The sequence below is a fragment of the Limulus polyphemus genome, unplaced genomic scaffold, assembly GCF_000517525.1.
Source record: "Limulus polyphemus unplaced genomic scaffold, Limulus_polyphemus-2.1.2 Scaffold1940, whole genome shotgun sequence".
In the NCBI taxonomy this organism is placed as follows: Eukaryota; Metazoa; Arthropoda; class Merostomata; order Xiphosura; family Limulidae; genus Limulus; species Limulus polyphemus.
The window spans coordinates 193,931-213,281 of NW_013667550.1; the positions used below are offsets into that span (position 1 = coordinate 193,931).

Here is a 19,351-nt window from a genome sequence, read left to right on the forward strand (position 1 = left end):
GGCAAATAAATGGCAAATAGGTTTAAATTATAATAAATGCAAGATAATGCATGTGGGTTAGCATAATTTGAATTATAAGTATAATTTGGATGGGAATAATCTTAATAGTGTTATGAAGGAAAGGGATCTTGGTGTAATAGTCAATCAGTCTCTAAAGATGTCCAAGTAGTGAGCTGTTGCTAGTGGTAGGGCAAATAGGATTTTAGGTTAAATCTACAGAAATATTAAATACAAGTCTAAAGAGGTTATAATTTCATTGTATAAATTACTGGTTAGCCACGTTTGGAATATTGTGTTTAGTCTTTGGCTCCTTACCTTATGAAAGACATTGAATTGTTGGAAATGGTTCAGAGAAGGGTTACTAGAATGGTGCCTGGGATGGAGGGGTTGTCATATGAGGAAAGATTGAAATCTGTTGAATTGTTTTATTTTGAAAAAAAAGAAGAGTTGGGGGGGGATCTGATTGAGGTGTTTTAGATTGTAAAGGGAATTGATAGTGTTTATGCATCATCTTTCTTCATACTTAACAGTGAGAATAGTAGGACTAGGGGACACAAATATAAATTTTGGCAGGGTAGGAGTCATTTTCAGCTAAGACAGTTTTATTTTTTCTAACAGGGTGGTTGACCTTAGGAATAGGTTGCCCTCAGATGTTGTGAAGGCAGTAAATTTAAGTGAGTTTAAGAGAAAGCTTGATAAATATATGTATGATAAAGGCAGGCTTTGATTTTTCTTTTTTTTTAATTTAGTTATTAATAGTTTTAGTTTAGTTTAGAAAATGGAACAGCACGAGATGGACCAATAGACCCATGTTGTCCCAAAATTTTATGTTATGTTATAAAGGAATATTTTCAAGCTGTGGCCCTGGAACATATAGGATTTATAACTTTGTCTTTATGAAGTGAAGTCAAAATTACTGGATCACTCACCTAGTATACCTATTGTTATCTGGTAATTTTGATTTAGAAGAATGTTTAACTTGTGCAGTAAACTATTTTGTAACTTTGAATATTTTACCTTATAATTTTTTCTTGTCAAGGTGGTTGTTATGTACAAATTTTGTATTAACTACATTTATTTGTAGTGGTAAACATAATTAGCTTATGTACTGGCTACATGAATATAATTTTGGGTTTATTTATTATTTTTCATACTATATTTATTATGTTTTGGAAAGCAAATTGAAGTTTAAATCATTTGGTTGCCAAGGTAAGGAGCAGAGTGAGTCACTGGCATAGAGAACCATTTTACTTTCTTTGCTCTCCCAGTAGACACAGGGTAATTAAATACTGTTGAGAGACTTTGTGTTCTTGGGATGGCAGTTGGCCAGAACTGGATAGATTGCTGTTACTTTAGCATATGCTCAGCTTGGAGCATAATGTTATCAGATGCTGACCATACAAAATCTACTTCAATCATACAATGATGACTGAACCCCTGATCTTCTTCTGGCTAAATCCTGATCATTTTCGAATTTGACAGAAATAAATTTGGCAAATTCTATTCTTTAATAAATTTGCACTAAAAACTTAAGAGAATATTGTAAAAAATTGTTAAGAACAAGTCTATCTCTTATATCTCTGCACCTGAGGTCTCCAGCTCTCCATTTATTAACTAATCTAACCACTCTCATACAAACACTTCTACTAATCATTACTTATGTAAAATCTTAATCCAATAACTGTTGCCAAGTTTATAAGTGATGTCAATTAAGCTAATATTATTAGGATAGTTCATAAAAAATTCCATGTGTTTAATCAATGTTTACATCTTTGAAATATTACATCAAATAGTTATTTATATTAAAAATAACTTAAGATGTTATGGTATAACAACAACGACATGGATCCATTTAAAGAAATCAGCATGACAAATGAATTAATAAAAGCATCAAAGCATGTTCATTTTTAAAATCAGTAGTAATTTTGACAATACAACTATGTACTTGCAAATTTTTCTCAGCATAAAACAAGAACAGCAAAATTTCTCATTGTAATATTGTAAAATTTCAACAGATATTTTAAAAGTTGAACCATATTTTATCAGAAATTAGTAGATAAAGCAACTTTTTATTGAAATTTGCCAAATCTTTTTTACAAAAAAGTATGTTTTTCAAGTTGTATTATACAAATATTATTTGCAGAACTACTTCAAATAGTATTAAATGTATATTTCCATTGATGTCATTCTTTTGTTCATCTACTTGGACAAAGGTAAGTATGTGGATTTACAAAGCTAAAATCAAGGCCTTGATTCCCTTCAGTGGACGCAGCAGATAGCCTGATGTGGCTTTGCTATAAGTAAAACACACACACAGTCATTCTTTTGATTTTTAAACTTTCAAACATGGAATAAAATTCTCTCTGTTTTTACAATAGTAATGTAAAAAATTCTCCATCTTCATTAACTAATTCATATTAATCACTTTCATCCAACTTATGTATGGTTGCTTGTAGCATATTTTTCTGACTCTCAGTATGGTCAAGTTATTAAAAAATATTTCCTTTGTTTATCAAAAGGTTTTGGGTATAAGACAATTATCACCAAGAACTGTTTAAATTTATATGCTTTTACAAGTAAACAGATATAGAATGTATAATAATAATTTTGAAGTATCAGACAAAAAATATAAAGACTTATCGGTTTTCATATCTATTGTTAAAATATGCATATTTTAAATTCTTAGTTTTCAAAGTTCATCTCATTTTATACAAGACTGTTGTAGAAAGTCAAATTGTTAAAGATCTAGAGAATAGCATGCAAATATGAACAAGGTAACTGAAACTGAAGTTATGTAGAATGTAAATACATTAGTTGTAGGGTACTGTAACTTTTGTATCTGTTCAGTTATATATTTTTTATGTTTTAATATATAGTTGATAATAACAAAAATATTTCTATACACAAAGTATTAAATCTAGTACAAAGTTGTGTTCGAAAATAATTTCAAACCTTTTGATATGTTTATCTCCTTAGTTCTCAAGATTGATATCAAGACACTTCCTGGTGTAGGTAAGTTAGCATGTGTAATTTTTCCATTTAAAAAAAAATATATATATATATAAGTATAGTAAGAAATTTTTAAAATTTATAAAAACAAATAGGGATTTATAAGTATAAAAAAACCTAGCTATCCATGGTAATATAGAAAGTTTTAATGCTACAAAAAGTCAAAACTACAAAATCAGAGTTACTTAAAATTTAAAAAAATGTACTTCTACTTTGGCTCAGAATAACATAATTACAGTGATTCGCCCCATGTAGGGATGAAAAATTTTAAACTCTAAGTAACTCAGATTTTGTAGTTTTGACTTTCTTGTTTCAAATCACTGTAATTATGTTAGTCTGAGCCAAAGTAGGGATTACATTTTTTAAATTTTAAGTAACTCTGATTTTGTAGTTTTGACTTTCTTGTTTCAATACTTTTTGTAGCATTAAAACTTTCTGTATTATTATAGTTAGCGAGATTACATACATATGAATCCCTTGTATGTTTCCTTTTTATTAACTATATTTTTGTGCTCCAGCAATACCAAGCATGGGGTGCATGTATACCAGATTCAATTTTATTACTTATCAGGACCTCTACCAGCCTACCCTCAGATCTAATTATATGCCCAAAGTAGTGCATCGTCCACTTTATATATATATATTTGAATCCTTTTTGACACAAGAAAGGAATCACTGGGACCCCAGACGGAAGAGTTCTGTGAAAGAATTAGAGTGATAAGATTTGTCATTTTTTTTCTGTATGTTTGTCTGGAAAAGTCACTTACTTACTTACTTATATGAAAATGTTTGAAATAGTTAAATTTTTATTCACTCCATAAACATGTATATAGCGATTTAGGTGCCTTTATAAGTATAATAAGCTTTTGTTTTGCTTAGTCAATACTGTGAAAAAGTTATTATTAATATTCTGACATTTTAAAGGTGGTTTTAAATGGGTGATTTTTATAGCTGCCATTTTGTTTCATCACAATTACAAATATGTACTCAGAAATATATATTTTAGATATTTTAAATAAATACATATATAGATATGTTATTTAAAGAGATAAACTATATGGTTTTAAAAATAATATTATAAGCTGTTTTAATATTGTGTTCCTATTAATGAAAAGTCAAAAGATTAACTTATTCCACCTGGATATTTTCAATTTTAGAATAAGTATTACATTTTAAAATTACAAAACCCATTCCAGGCAACATTATTAATGTTTATAGTTATTATTTTAATGCTTGTTTATAAAACATATTCTTGATATAGAAGTCATTTTTCTTTTTTGTTAATATTAAATTGTTCATAGATATCCATTTTTCTAGATCTTATGACTGGAAGTATGTTTTAATACATTTGTTGTTTATAGGTAACAAGGCTTCATGTGGCAAGTTTGGGATTGTCAAATTCTACAGGGGAAATGAAGATGACTTTAAATCTCAGATCAGTTACCATGTGAGGGAGGGCTGTTATTGTAAGCAGCTTAAAACTGGTAAGCTGTTCATAGATTAATCTTCAGACTTAATATACTTACTTATGCAAAAAACAAATTATTTCATGTATGTTTAAATCCCACCTTCATTTCAGATCTGAATTTTATTATGTTTGGTTTTATGAACGTTTTCTATTACTTAGATGACTTTTTATTATGAATTTTTCCAATTTAATTTAATTACAAGCTGAGGCGCTTAACCTATGTCCGTGGGCATAACAGTTGAATGTAGGGCTTGAACTCATAAATTAAACCATATACTTGTATTTATATGCATAATTAATTTCACACATATTTTATTTTATTTCACATATACTTTATTCATAACTATTTTATTTCACACTTACTTTATTCAGTTTACAGAAATGGTATTACATTTACTTTACTTTACTTTACTACTTTTACTAATTCCTCTCTACAGCCTCAGTGTTTGTTGATACCTTGAGTTCTTCTTGATATACCACATTAGAAGTTCTTCCTTCTTCCTGAACCAAAATAAGGAGATTTCTTGGTGATTCTACTATTGAACATCCAGTGTAGAATTGACCATGTGAAAAGCAAGGGGTTTTCAGATGTAGCCCTGCCACTTAAAGGGTCTGATCTTGTGCTTTGGTTGCCATTTTTCCTGGAAAAAAATGAGAATGGTTGACATTTTTATTGAAAAAACTAAATTTTCCAAGGAAACTAAAACAAATTCAAGAAAATAACTAAAACAGAAAAATTTACAAATAAAAATGGGTCCAAAACTGTAGAGTCATTAACTAAACAAACATATTTTTTTTCTGTGGGTGTATCCGAAGATTGGTGGGGCTGAGTAATAAACAACCTATGATGTGCCCCATGGTCCAGTGTATCATCTTACCAAGTTTAGTTGAGATTGGTCCAAAGACCATGGAGTAGTTTTCAGACAAACAAACAAATGTTTTAATTTTATTAGTATAGATTAAAGAAAATCTTGATTGAAGAAGTTGGTGTGGGTCAGTTTTTCTTTACAATTTTTTTGTGATAGTTTTCATAAGTAATATAATGTTTTCATAGCATATATAGTTGAAAATATTTTGAAAATCTAAGTGTGAATTATACGGAGTTCCAAAGATTTTACTTACAAATACATACATGATCTTAGAAAAGTTTTGTTACAAAAGTTAAAAATGTATTAGAAATACTGGAAAAAGAAATTGTCTTTTTGATAAATATAAACTAAGAAAAATATTCATAGCTGTATTAAATTTGAAAACTCAATAAATTAAAGAGCTAAAAGTAAAATTGTTTTTTTGATAAGGTCAATACTTTTCTCTTTTACCAAATTTCCTGATATTTTTCATTATGTATCCACATTATGTTTTAAAAGAGAAAGATTGAGAGCAGAGTCAGGGTCTTTTTCTTCTCTAATTTTACTGATATTCCTATTGTGTTGCACTGTATATCCACAATCTGCTTTAGAGAGAACAAAAAATTAAAACAAAGTTGCTATCATTAGCCAAAACATATATGACTATTTCTCTAACTTGTTATTTGTAGTAAAATGTGGAAAGATTTTTATAGCTATGAGTCTATGATGGATTTGGTCTTTGAGAGGCAACCTAATGAAGGGATAAAAGCATTAGTCCAGCTTGAGTAAATAAAAAAGCTGTAACTCTACTAACTTGTAGGGAGAGGGAGACTGCTAAAGAAGACCTGGACAGTTTCTGGACCAATTTTTAACAAGTTAGTAACTGTGAAGGTTGAATCAAGACCTCAGCTACACAGATGCTTATCTTGATAGTGAAAAGTGCAAAACAGAAGACCTTGTCATCACCTGTCAACTTGAGAATAAAACAAGCAGAGCACATTGATGGAGGAACTGAAAAAGTGTTTTGATCCAAAGGGAATAAAGGAAAAGACAACCTAATAACCAAGATTCTTGTCTCATATGAAGGCACCCTCCAAATATTTTATGGGAAGGCTTATACTGTTATGTATGTTAAAGACAAATAAGATATTTTGTTAAAATTTTTACCAGATAACTGGTGAATGTATAGACCTTACAAGAAACTATTTTCTTGATAACATGTTATGTTGTGGTTTTAAGAGGAAAAATTCTTTCAAGACAGAGGAAATCATGGAGGAGTAGAGATGATATGTGGAGGTCAGCTCTCTTCTAGCTACTAGGAAAGGCCATAGACTTGAAGGAAAAAGAAAGGTTTAATATTCCTAGCAGTCATATAAATAGATCTGCCACCATTTCTTACTACCTAAAAATTGTCAGAGCTGTATGTTATTGTCACCCAAACCATTGGCATCACACAGATAAAACAATGGGGAGGGGGGCACCCAAGGCTTCAGTGGGGTCAAAATGCTTTCAAAGGATTGGATTATGAGAGGAGATATTTTCTGTTACTTGAAATTAAAAGATAAAAATTTAATAAAATACTACACCTGTACTTATTTTTAAATAGTGAATCTAATGATGGATATCAGAGAGTTCTGGATATGAAATACTATCCATATATATGTAAAATACATTAGTAAGTTACAGGAGAATTTTGAGCTAATAGTCAAAAGTGATTTTATCAAAAGTATTATTATGATTACTTCATTGTATGTGACATATAGCTAGACATTAACTTGAGGAAAAGATGGGTTAATAGATAATATATTTATTAGACACAAGATACAGCTAAAACTGTTTCAACTTAGTCTAGTAAATTTAGTAAAGCATTGAAGTCAATATCTCTTGAAGTCACTTGGTAATAGTCACCCTTTTTTTCTTCAAAACTGATGAACCTGCTAGGTCTAAATCTGTGAATTTTCCTAATAGTTCCAAACAATGTGGTGAATGTAATACAAATTCATTGGCTGTTTCAACAAGAGACAAGGAAATGGCTTTTTTCCTTATATATATATATATTTAACATCATTACGTGATTCAAATGAGATTGAGACATGGTAGATTTCAATTAGTTTTTTATTCTTTTTAAAGTGCTGAAAAACTCTCATTAGTTGCTGGCATTATGAGAACTATATTAGCCAATGTTACTACAGGATGAATCAGTTCATTTTTAGATTCACTAAGGTTTTTAATATAATCAAATATTTCTTGCATTTTCACATCTTATTCTTCTGGAAAATTCACAGAAAAAATTTCAAGATGGGTTTCTAATTCAAACTTGTAAAATTCTGATACCTGTAGCAGTTCTTGGCCAAACTCCTGCTTTCGAGCTGCTTTAATAAGAAGCTGTTCACAATGGACATGTATTTTAAAATCAGTCTGTTCAAACATGTCACAGAGTGCCATTATTATTTGGTCCAGGGCCTGAAAATAAATCTGTCAATAATAATCCTCTGGTGAATTTGGGTATTCATGTTTTGCCTTTCCTTCCTCAAAATGAGCTGGATCCCGTCTTACAACATGGAAATTTTGAATCATTAACTGAATATATTTTTTTGGCTTTCTGCACACAATTTGTGTAAAAAAACTTAATTGTTCTTCATTCTGCGTGCTTTGCAGTGTTTTCACAATCATTTTTGCTAAAGGTTGACCCTCGTCAGTAGATGTGTCTTTTTTCTGCAAATTGATACTTAAATTATCTGCATGGCATAACAAACATTTGACCATTATCAAACCAAAAAAAAGTCAAACTGGGTCATATGAGATTGAACTCCTCTTATTCTTGCTTTCATATCATTATCTAATGGCTGAGACAGAAACCAGTCCCATAACTCATTAAGGGTGTCAAAATTATCTAAAATACTCTTCAGTGCCTGGACTCACACAGTCCATCTGGTCGGACTAAGTAAATGGATTCCAGTTCATCTGTTTTCAGATTCCTCACTTGTAGGCTTAAGTATTAATTGTAATCTAGCATCTTGTTTTGGAGATTTTTTAACCGGTTTTATTATTTAATATGTAGTGTCCATAGAATCTTTCATTACTTTCATGTGCTTTAGTGTACAGCATGCTAAATTAAGAGAGTGTCCAATAATTGTATAAATATTGTGGTTCAATTTTCTATATATTGGCTGCAACTCCATTTTGTTGACCAGCCATGGTACTACAGCCATTGTAACATTGGCTTCTGCATTGACTTAAAGATAAAATCATATGGTGGATTACAACATCATTAATGACATCTATTATTGTTGCAGCATTAGTTTTCTCTAACACATGGAGTTCTATCAAGTCTTCGTGAGGATTCATTTCACTGTCTATCCATCTGAGGCACAGTACAAGTTATTCTTTTTTTGAAATATCTGTTGTTTCATCAGCTACAATGCTAAAGAATTGAGAATTATGAACAGATAAAGCTATATTTCGCAAAATATTTAGAGCTAGAATTTGCCTCATCTCATTTGTATATTTGTCAATACACTTTCTAACCCAGTCCTTAATTTCTGGAATGCCTTCAGATCTTAAGTAAAGCAATTGCATAAAATTTAAATCATTTCAGATTCTCCTTCTACACAATGGCCTCTAATAGGCAAACCTTGTCGAGCTAAAAAACGAATATTAGACAATATATCGAGTAGCATTTTATGATTTGACTGACATTTTATTTCACTAAGATTTCGTGCCATTTCTACTAAACTTTTTGTGCTCTCTCAAATTATTAAAAGACATTCTACTGCTTTTTTTTGTGGCAATCAGAGGTGGCATATTTATTAAAACCTTTATTATTCGACATGGCTTGCTTCCAGTTACAGTACCCAGAGAATATAAATGCAGGATTCATCACCTTTGTTGACAGTTTCCTTCATTATATGCTTCTTGATGTATGTAAAACAATACACTTTATCATCAGACTAATCATAATGGAGCCACCCCCAAGCAGAGAGCCAATCACCCTTGAATCATCTTTTTGATATAGTTTTTATCCATGTCCCATATCGTCTTTTTGGAAAATTGAATAATTGAGGCTGAAGTGGCCAATTTCCTATTTTAGGAGGCAATAGATTTAGGTTTGCTGTTTCCAACTCTATTTAATCGTCACTTTCTATGGTAGGCCTATCAATAAGATGTGAAGTTCCATTTGTACTAGGTTCTGGATTATTAACACCTAGATCAGTGCTATCTATTTATGGTCCAGACAGTTCTGCAGATTTCATACTATCCTCAGCTTACTTTGAAGTTGTAGGACCAATTCCAAAAAAGTGGCCTATGGTAGGTTGGTTGCAACATTTCTTGCATTTAGGTTTATCCTGTTGAATACTAAAAATTAAAAATTAACTGTGATTAGGCTTACTGCAGTCCATTTTTCATTTTTTTAATAAATTTGTCAATTATTATTAATAAATTTAAATTTTCCACTATTTTATTAATTTAGTTTTTAGCCATTATAACTCTGAACAGGAACATGAAACCTGCATAATTTATGCATTAGATATATTTATTTAAAAAAAGTCTAGGCTATAAAGCTTCATTTTAATAATACTGGTATTACAGATTTTTAAACCCAATATTTCAGTGAGATTGTTATTCTAATTCTGTATAGAAAGTCAGGTTAAGCCAGAGCTAGTAAAAATGGAAAATGTTTTATGGAAAACGTAATTAGTTTTTTTCTAATTACAAGTTGGGAAAACTTTAGCTGAACAGCATAATGTATTGTACATGTAGACATGTTATATCACATTATAATAGTGCTGTGTACCAGTCTCAATTATCATGACAACAATTGATATGTAAAAATAAATAACACTGTTTGGCTACAATTATATTATCTTGCAATACAAAGTGGGGGGGGGGGCAAAAGGGAATGGTTTTTAAAAAGTGGGAAACATTTTTGATATTTCAAAAATGTTAGGCAAATGCCCCCCCCTTAGGCAAACACTTGACAAGAGAATAACCATACTACTTATGAGGAGAGATAACATAGCTACTTTCAAATAGGTTCCAAATGAGATGATACATCTAAGAGCATTTTTATTTGCAAATTACTGCCTAAGTGGACATCAGGGATTTCAAAATCCATAGATACTACTCAGTGCTAAAGACTGATCCATAGTCTCAATACAAGATCCATTCACCTCTTAGCAACATTCATGCTCAGACAACTGTTGACTAAACAACTGCTTTGTAGACTTTCCTAGAGCACTAGATATGTAGCCAGCATTTATATACAGGGGATGTTCAAAGGATAGGATCATACAGTCTTCAGTAGTGAGTGTCAAAAAGAAGGAAAGGTACACCCAAGTTTGTATTAATTTTAGATGGATGAACATGGTAACTTGTGTTGACTACTTTCCTTTGCCATGAACAGATCAATGTCTGGACAGCTTCCCATTAGGTTAAAAATAGAGATCTGACATCTAGATGTAGTGAGTCAAACTAAACATTTAGCCTAGACAAGATTTACTTTCTTGATATAAGAATTTGATCCTAATACTTTGTTCTGACCTTAAGAGTGAGAAGCTAAGCCTAATCTATGTTCTTGAATTAAAGTAAAAGGTATCTAACCTGACTGTAAAAACAGCTATATATATAAAAGGTGCCAGAAAAGCTAGAACTTTACCATTCTACAAGCTGGAATAAACAAACTGTTTCTCCAAAATCCAGATTCCAAGTCTCTGAGTTTAGTCAAGTTTGTTATTGTTAGATATACACAATTGTTTCATTTAAATGTAATATGAGAGGTATGATTTAGATAGTAATAAAGCATGAGTGTTAAAGTAAGTTACTTTTATAAGTGATAGTTATGGCAGATTTTCTTACATAACTGTTTATGATTTATTTGTTGTGTAGTAGTTCATTTGCTGTGAATTGACATCATGTTACTCAAACCTTCTAAGTTTTTCTCTTTATTTCATTGAGTATTGTTATATCATAATGTTTTCTAGTTGATAGAAAGTTCTAGGCCTCAGTTGGGCAATATATATATATATATATATATATATATAGACAACGAAATTAAGATCTAAGTTAGTAAAAGTGAAGTTAGACTGTGTGTGAATTAGCCGTAACAGGCGATTTCTTAAGCAAATTTCACAGTTTGTATTATACTAACAGAGATAGAGGAGAATAATTTGTCTTGTCACAAGGTGTTCTAAAGTAATTTAACCCATCTGTGTGGACTTTGATGAAAAAGAGACTATTATTTAAAGCTCTGGATACAACTGTGATAATCGATAGTGTAAAGAATGTTCGTACATATGTGTGACTTGTTTTGAATACATAAAACAAGTGGATTGTGTGCTGTCCATTTAGTGTTGAAATTTATCCCCAACAAGTCACAAACACCTGCTGTAAAGAATCATGGTCTGTATAAAAACCTGTCATTGGAGAGCCAGCCAGGATTATACAGTGGTAAATGGCGGTAAAAGAAGACATGAATGACAGCAGAAGTAGGCCTATATTTGCCCAACTGTAGTGATGACGAAAATAGTGTAGAGATTACAATTATACTATATATCCATGTTGACTGATTTTGATAAATGGATAGAGAGAGGTGAGTAACTTGGGCTTAAAGATGGTGAATATCTATGAGGGTTTGTTAAAAAAAACAAAAGAACTAGAGAGAGAGAAGCATAGGCAGAGAAGAGAGGAAGAAAGACTGAAAGAAGCAAAGGAAATATATATAGAGAGGATAAGAGCACAAACTGAGAAACAAGAAAATGTGAGAGAGAAGGGAGAGACTGGAAATAGAGAGAATAAGAGCACAAATTGAGATTGCTAAGCTCACCCAACAGAAAGATGATGGACCCAAGAATGACAATGGGGTCAGGGCCAGCTGACCCAAGCTGCCTAAATTTGATGAAGAGAAAGACAACATGGATGATTTCCTGGAGATATGAAAGATTCACCCAAAGTAAGAACTGGGACAAATGTGACTGAGCAGTCAATCTCAGCCCACTTCTCACAGAAAAAGGCCTACAAGTGTATGCAGGCATGACATCAGAAGATGCCATGGACAAATTAAAGATGGCCTTGTTGAAACATTATGAACTTACTGAGGAAGGTTTTCCCTGGAAGTTCAGAGAAGTCAAACCTGACACTGGAGAAACTGTATTTCAGTTTGTAGCACATGTACAGTAATATTTCACAAGGTGGACTGACATGGCCAAGTGTGAAAATAGTTTTGAAGGACTGGCAGATCTACTAATATGTGAACATTTCAACTGAAATGTCACTGTTCCTAAAGGAGAGAATACCAAAAGGCATGAACGAGATGATCAATTTGGCACAATAGTATATAGAAGCCCATGGAGGGAGTATAACTGGCAAGTCCAAGAATAACGACTTAAAGTCAAAACCAGGGGTAGCTGACCAGAAACAGGATACCACCAAAGGTGACAAGAAGTCAAAAGACAGAATGGGGAAGAGATGCAGTGCTAGTTATAAAATAGGGCACATTCCAATAAGTGCAAGTCAAAGATGTGACCAGATTCTGCAGGTCATTTGACATCTGCCAAAGGACAACACCTAGAGAGAGAGTAGCCAAGGTGCCACTGGGTGAGATGCCTCTCATAGAAGAGCCATTCAGCAGAGTAGCTGTGGACTTTATTAGCTCTTTACTACCCCATAGAACCCTAGACATAATGGGTTTTGTGAGAGAGTCAGTGGAGGCTTAAATAGCATGCTAAAGATGTGCCAAGAGAGAGCATGTGATTGGGACAGATACCTGCAGAAAGTATTATTTGCTTCCCGAAAAGTCCCACAAGCAAGTACAGGATTTTCACCCCTTGGGTTATTGTAAGGAAGATCATTATGAGGTCCAATGCAGATATTGAAAGAGCTGTGGACAGGAGAAGAAAAATCAGAAGTGAGGAACACATACAGTACATGCTAGACATCAGAAACCAATTCAAGGAGACCTGTCAACTCGCTTGAGAGAGCTTGTATGCAGCTCAAGGCAGTCAGAAGCATTTCTATGACAAGAAGGCCAAAGATCAATGTTTCAAGGCCAGACATGTCTTAGTTCTGCTATGTATGGATAACAACAAACTCACCCTGCAGTGGAGAGAACCTTTTGAAATTCAGGATGTGGTCAACAGAATGGGCTGTAAAGTGAAAGTGGACAGGAAAAACCAAGATCTACCATGCCAGTCTGTTGAAGAGGTACTTTGAAAGGGAAGAAAAACCTAATAGGTGCAGCTGTTGAGGCACAGGTAAACATGGCAGGTGTGGTTGTCACAGATGCATAACCAAAAGAGAGTTCCTTAGTCATAGAAGAGGAAGACCTACTAGACCTAAGACCACTAGGTGGAGATGAGACATACAAGGACATCAACGTAAGTGAAGAACTGATTGGCAAGCAGAAGAAAGAGCTACAAAATCTACTGTGCCAGTACACAGACATCTTCACAGATAGTACAGGTAATACAGACCCGTGGCAACACAAGATCGAGACTACGACCAGTAATCCAGTCGAGATGAAGTCCTGCCCAATGCCATATACAATGAGAGACCAACAAAGGAACTGTAAATTTTAGTACAGACTATATAAGGAGACTTTGTGTATGAACTGAAATTAGTCTTTGTATATAGTGGAAAAAAATATTGCAAATGTTTTTCTTGAAGAAGGGCTTATTGTTAGACATACACGATTGTTTCATTTAAATTTAATAAAAGAGTTATGATTTAGATAGTAATAAAGCACAAATGTTAAAGTAAGTTGTTTTTAGAAGCATTAGTTATGGCAAGTTTTCTTACATAACTGTTTATGAATAATTTCTTGTGTAGTTCAATTGTTGTGAATTGATGTCACATTATTTGAATCTTCTAACTTTTTGTTGTTGTTTCATTGAGTATTGTTAAATCATAACATCTCTTAGTTGGTAGAAAGTTTGAGGCTTCAGTCAGGCAATATATATATATATGTATATTGGTGACCAAGTTAAGAAGTAAGTTTGTAAATGTAAGTTAGTGAAAGTGAAAGTAAAAGTAAAAGTGAAGTTAGACTGTGTGTGAACTAGCCATAATGGGCAATTTCTAAAATGAGTTTCACAACTTGTATTGTAATAACAGAGATAGAGGAAAATAATTTGTCTTGTCAAAGGGTGTTCTCAAGTAATTGAACCCACCTATGAGGACTTTGAAAAAAAGAGACAATTATTTAAAGACCTAGATACAACTGTGACAACCGGTAGTGTAACGAATTTTTGTACATACATTTGATTTGTTTTGAATATAACATTTTAAAACAAGTGGATTGTGTGCTGTCCATATAGTGTTGAAATTTATCATTAGTAAATCACAGATACCTACTGTAAAGAATCCAGCCCTATAAAACCTGACATCAGTAAGCAACCACACTTTTTTCCCTTTCTCTAAAAGTAATATAAACAACAATAAACTACAAGCTATTATATAACAACAAGAAGAATCTGGTACACAAAAGCTTTATAAAGTTTAAAGTTAAACATATCAACTTGCATTTTATGTATAGTTTTATGAAAAGCTGGTGTTAGAATTGATCTGTTTAAATTAGTAATTTTGAAAAGATCAATGCTGTTTAGTCAGATTACTAAGAATTTTTCTACGTAATGCAGTGAAGCATTATCTTTTACTTTACAACCTAACTTTTAAATTCCACATGTTAACAATTCAAACACAGATTGTGTTTACATAAAAACTAGTAAGTTTAAAAACTTTCACATCTGAAGAAGATCTAACTATCAATTAAAAATATAGTTTCTGAAGTGCTACTCATCTCTCTTCACCACAAAGAACTATTGTCTTGTATGCACTGCCCTATAAATTTCTGTGCACACCACAAACCTTGAACAAAGCTCAGGCTAAAGTTTTACAAGTGGATTGAGAGTGTTCCAAAATTAGAACTTGAAAGGCTTAAAAGTAAGAAATATACATTACAAGAGAGTAAGATATGTAGTATTTGCATACTGCAATCTCATGTTGATACTTGTATTCTATAAAGTACTAATATATGATAATTTACTAAAGTCAAAATTTATGCTATAATTGTACATTTTTGTATAAACTTATGAGTATTGTGTAACTACCAGAAGTGGCTGGTACACAAAATTATTTTACAAAGTAAAGTTAAACATACCAACATACATTTTATATAATAGAGAAACTTAACACTGAAAGTTGATGTTTGCCACTGACTTACTTAGGTTGAGAAAGGTGAAAAAACAATGCTTATTATTCATATAGCGTAGTGTTTTTCTAAATAATGTAATGCAATATTGTGTTTTACTTAATAATCTGGAATTTGTTTACACTATACTTTAATAATGTATTTCTTTCAGGTCTCTATATTTTACTGAGTGTGAAAGGTCCTTGGAGCAAAGTTGGCTACAAATATGATGCTGTGCAGTTGACAGACCTAGTCTATCTTCTAGATTATAACTCAAGAAATGAAAGAACAATTGAAAAGAAACTAAAGTATTGTGATCCTTATCTACCACCTGTACCTTACCCTCCACCTGTACCCTACCCTCCACCTGGACCATCTCCAAGTTGTCCTTCAGTTCCTTATTCCTGTCTCAACTGTCATCATGACATAGACTATAGATTGGAAGAAATTATTTGTACATTTGATTTCAGTAAGTTCAGGCATAACAAAACATTGTTGACCTACATTGTATTTAAATAACTATTAAAATAGTTTTACTATCCTTCTTTTTTAAGTTTATAAAAAAAAATGCTTTGCCATTTGTACATAATTCTTTATTGGAATAATAACGCAACCATCTAATGTAAAAATAGTGTATTTTCATCTACAATTTAAGGCAGCCTCACACCATTATTCTAGTTTGAGAGTTTGTGATATCCTTTTTCAAACATCAGATTTAAAATTGATAAAAATAACTTTCTACCTAATTTCTATCTCAGTGAAGTTGCTGGAAAATATTAATCAATCTCACCTCACTGTCATGCTTTATTACAGAATAAAATTTGCTGATAAGAATAATTTTTTGTATGGTTTTCTTCTTATACAGAAGTGCTATAATTTACGATGGGTTCATTAAGTTTATTTGATTAGATAAATTTCTCTTTTTTGAGGAAGAGAACTGAGCCAATGATGTCTAACTGTGAGCTCTGACAAGAAAAGAATACTAAGAATTAGAATATTTTTCTAAAACACTGAGATTGTTTCACAATGATGAGAACATGTTACGTGTTGTGTTAGATAATATGGTTACAATTTCAAATTTTGCTGACTGTATGCTCTCAAAGAGTACCATTTGCACAAGTTGCAAATGAGAAAAATCTGTTTACTTTTTTGAGAATATTTTGTTAAAATCCTTTTTTACTGTCATTAAACAATACACAATAAATTTATTTCTTATATCTCACTTAACATTACTGAATACTTGTTAATGTGATCCATTTTTGGTGTGAGTTTGATTAATTGTATTGAAAAAGTATGTCATGTTTTTTTTTTTCTATTAGATACTTTGTGTGTTAGGAAGGTAATTTTCAAGTATTTATACAAAATGTGCTTTAAACCAAGCTATATATGATTTTAGTTAAATTATGAATATCATATTTAACGATAAATAATTTGTTTCTCAGATTTCAGTTTATGGCTTTTCTTTAGGTTTACTATGAAAAATGATAAAATATTAATGGTTGAAAGACAACTAGAGGTATTTAAACATTGAAACCTGGTCTAGTTTTATTTTATTCTTGCATACATTTTTATATAGGTTATGTTAAGTTATTTATTGTTTCGATGTCTTTACAGTCATTTGATAAAACATTTTAAGTTATACAGAAATATTTCTATGCATATTATTCAACTTAATGAAAACATGAGTTTCAAGATTACTCAAATCTCTTGATATTTTGATCATAGTTCTCCAAATTGACATCAAGACGCTTCCTGGTTCAGGTAAGTAATCATATGTAATTTTTCTGACAATTTAAATACATTCATTTTTGTGAATCTCCTAGAATGAATTCAAATAACTGTAACATAATAATGATATGTTATGTTTTACAAACATACATTTACAAATATTATTAGTGTAAAAGTTCACATTTTAAAAACATAGATACAAATATACATATATATATATATATATAAATAAACAAAAACAAGCCCAACAAAAATTATATTAAGGATGCTGCATAAGTTAAAAGGATCCCCAGGGTACAGGCTATAATGTGCGATATGAAATGTGCCCTGGATTTTAGAGGTGAGTGCAGAAGTAGGACCCACATTGCAGTGGGGATACACCATCTATCAGTCTTAACCTCTGTTTGCCAGTTTCAGTTGTGTGATATTCTGTTTCAAACTTCAGATTCAAAATTGATAAAAAAAACTTTCTACCTAATTTCTATTGCAGAGAAGTTGCTGTAAAATATTAATGAATCTCACTTCACTCTCATGCTTTATTACAAAATAAAATTTGCTGATGAGAATAATTTTTTTGTATATTTTTCTTCTTATACAGAATTAGTTTTTCCTCAAGTAAGTTTCTTGTGTAACCTTTAGGAAAATTGTAAATTGTAGTAATTTATAACCATTTGATTATTTGATACATTCCCAGGGGACATATGTTTTAGGTGAGTCTAAACAAATGCATTTTATCATAAATAAACTTTATTCAGTCAATCTAATATTTTAATTTCAACAAAGGAATATATATTGAGTTTTGTTTGTTTGAAAGCTAAAATTTTATTTTATAACAACATGTGCATTTGAGTTATAGATATATAGTAAACAGAATCGGAAAAGAAGTGTTATAATTTATGATGGGTTCATTAATTTTATTTGATTACATAAATTTTTGTTTTTTGAGGAAGAGAATTAAGCCAATGATGCCTCTTTGTAAGCTCTGACAAGAAAAGAATATTAATAATTAGAATATTTTTCTAAAACACTGAGATTGTTTCACAATGATGAGAGCTTGTTAGGTGTTGTGTTAGATAATAGGGTTACAATTTTAACTTTTTCTGCCTAACTTCACAATTACTGAGATTTTGTAAAATTTGTAATAAATTACAATATTCATTATGAATGTTGAAATATTGATGCAGAAATTAATATTCAATGGATTTAATCAAGAAACTCTAAATAAAATGATTAAAATATTATGTGAGAAATATAAAAATCTATTAAATAAATATATAAAAGTAAAAATTAAGGAGATTTTGCTGAAAGTTTCCGATAAGTATTTTTAGTTGTTAATAAGGTTATTTAAAGATCTTGGCACTACTTTTATGCAGATGAACACCTTATCACATATATATAGGCTTGTGTAGAGTCTTAAAATTGTAGTTACAGTGGATTTAATGGGTGGTGGTTGGGAGTTATACTAGTTAGTTTAGAAAAGTTGTTTGGTATTCTATACTAGTATAATTTGTATAATTAGTATAATGTGTGCTACTAATTAGTGTTTTACTACTATAATGGGGGATAAAATGCCAACCTCAGGAGGTAAGTTTATCTTACTTACCCCAAAGTGGTAGTACCTTATTTCATATTTTATTTATTTATTTCTTTTTTCGTCATTTACTTTGGAGAACAGTCACTTTCTCACAACTGTTTGCAGGCAGTGAAGGATGATGTAGATGTGGGATGTTGTGATCTTGAGGACCCACATCTCACTCTCCTAATTTCTATTTCTTTTGATGATTTTATTTTATTTTATGAATTTCTTCATGTGAGACTGGTGAATGGAGATTAAGACTGATAGACAGTGTATCCCCACCACAATGTGGGTACTACTTTTTCAGTCACCTCCAAAACCCAGGGCACATTTTATATCCCACATTATAGCCTGTACCCTGGGAATCCTTTTAATTTATGCAACACCTTTAATTTAATTTTTGTTTGGACGGCAGTCCTTCCTTTTGATTTAATTTTGCTTGACTGTTTAAATATAATTTTCTATAAATATATATGTATAGATATATTAAACCTAAAGTTTATTTAATAAACTTAATTAAGAGTTTCTTCTCAGTAAAA

General features: G+C 31.2%; 1 protein-coding gene across 1 annotated transcript in view; it reads left to right on the forward strand.

The window, feature by feature from the left end:
* The window catches only part of LOC106465425 (ovostatin-like), a 102,649-nt gene extending 85,359 nt beyond the window's left edge, over positions 1-17,290 (forward strand). Inside the window, exons 32-35 of the mRNA XM_022393322.1 lie at positions 2,977-3,012; positions 4,371-4,493; positions 15,681-15,977; positions 17,234-17,290. Coding sequence (XP_022249030.1) covers positions 2,977-3,012; positions 4,371-4,493; positions 15,681-15,977; positions 17,234-17,277 — 500 coding nt within the window. The 3' untranslated portion in view covers positions 17,278-17,290. The remainder of the gene's footprint in view (positions 1-2,976; positions 3,013-4,370; positions 4,494-15,680; positions 15,978-17,233) is intronic.
* The last annotated feature ends 2,061 nt before the right edge of the window (positions 17,291-19,351 follow it).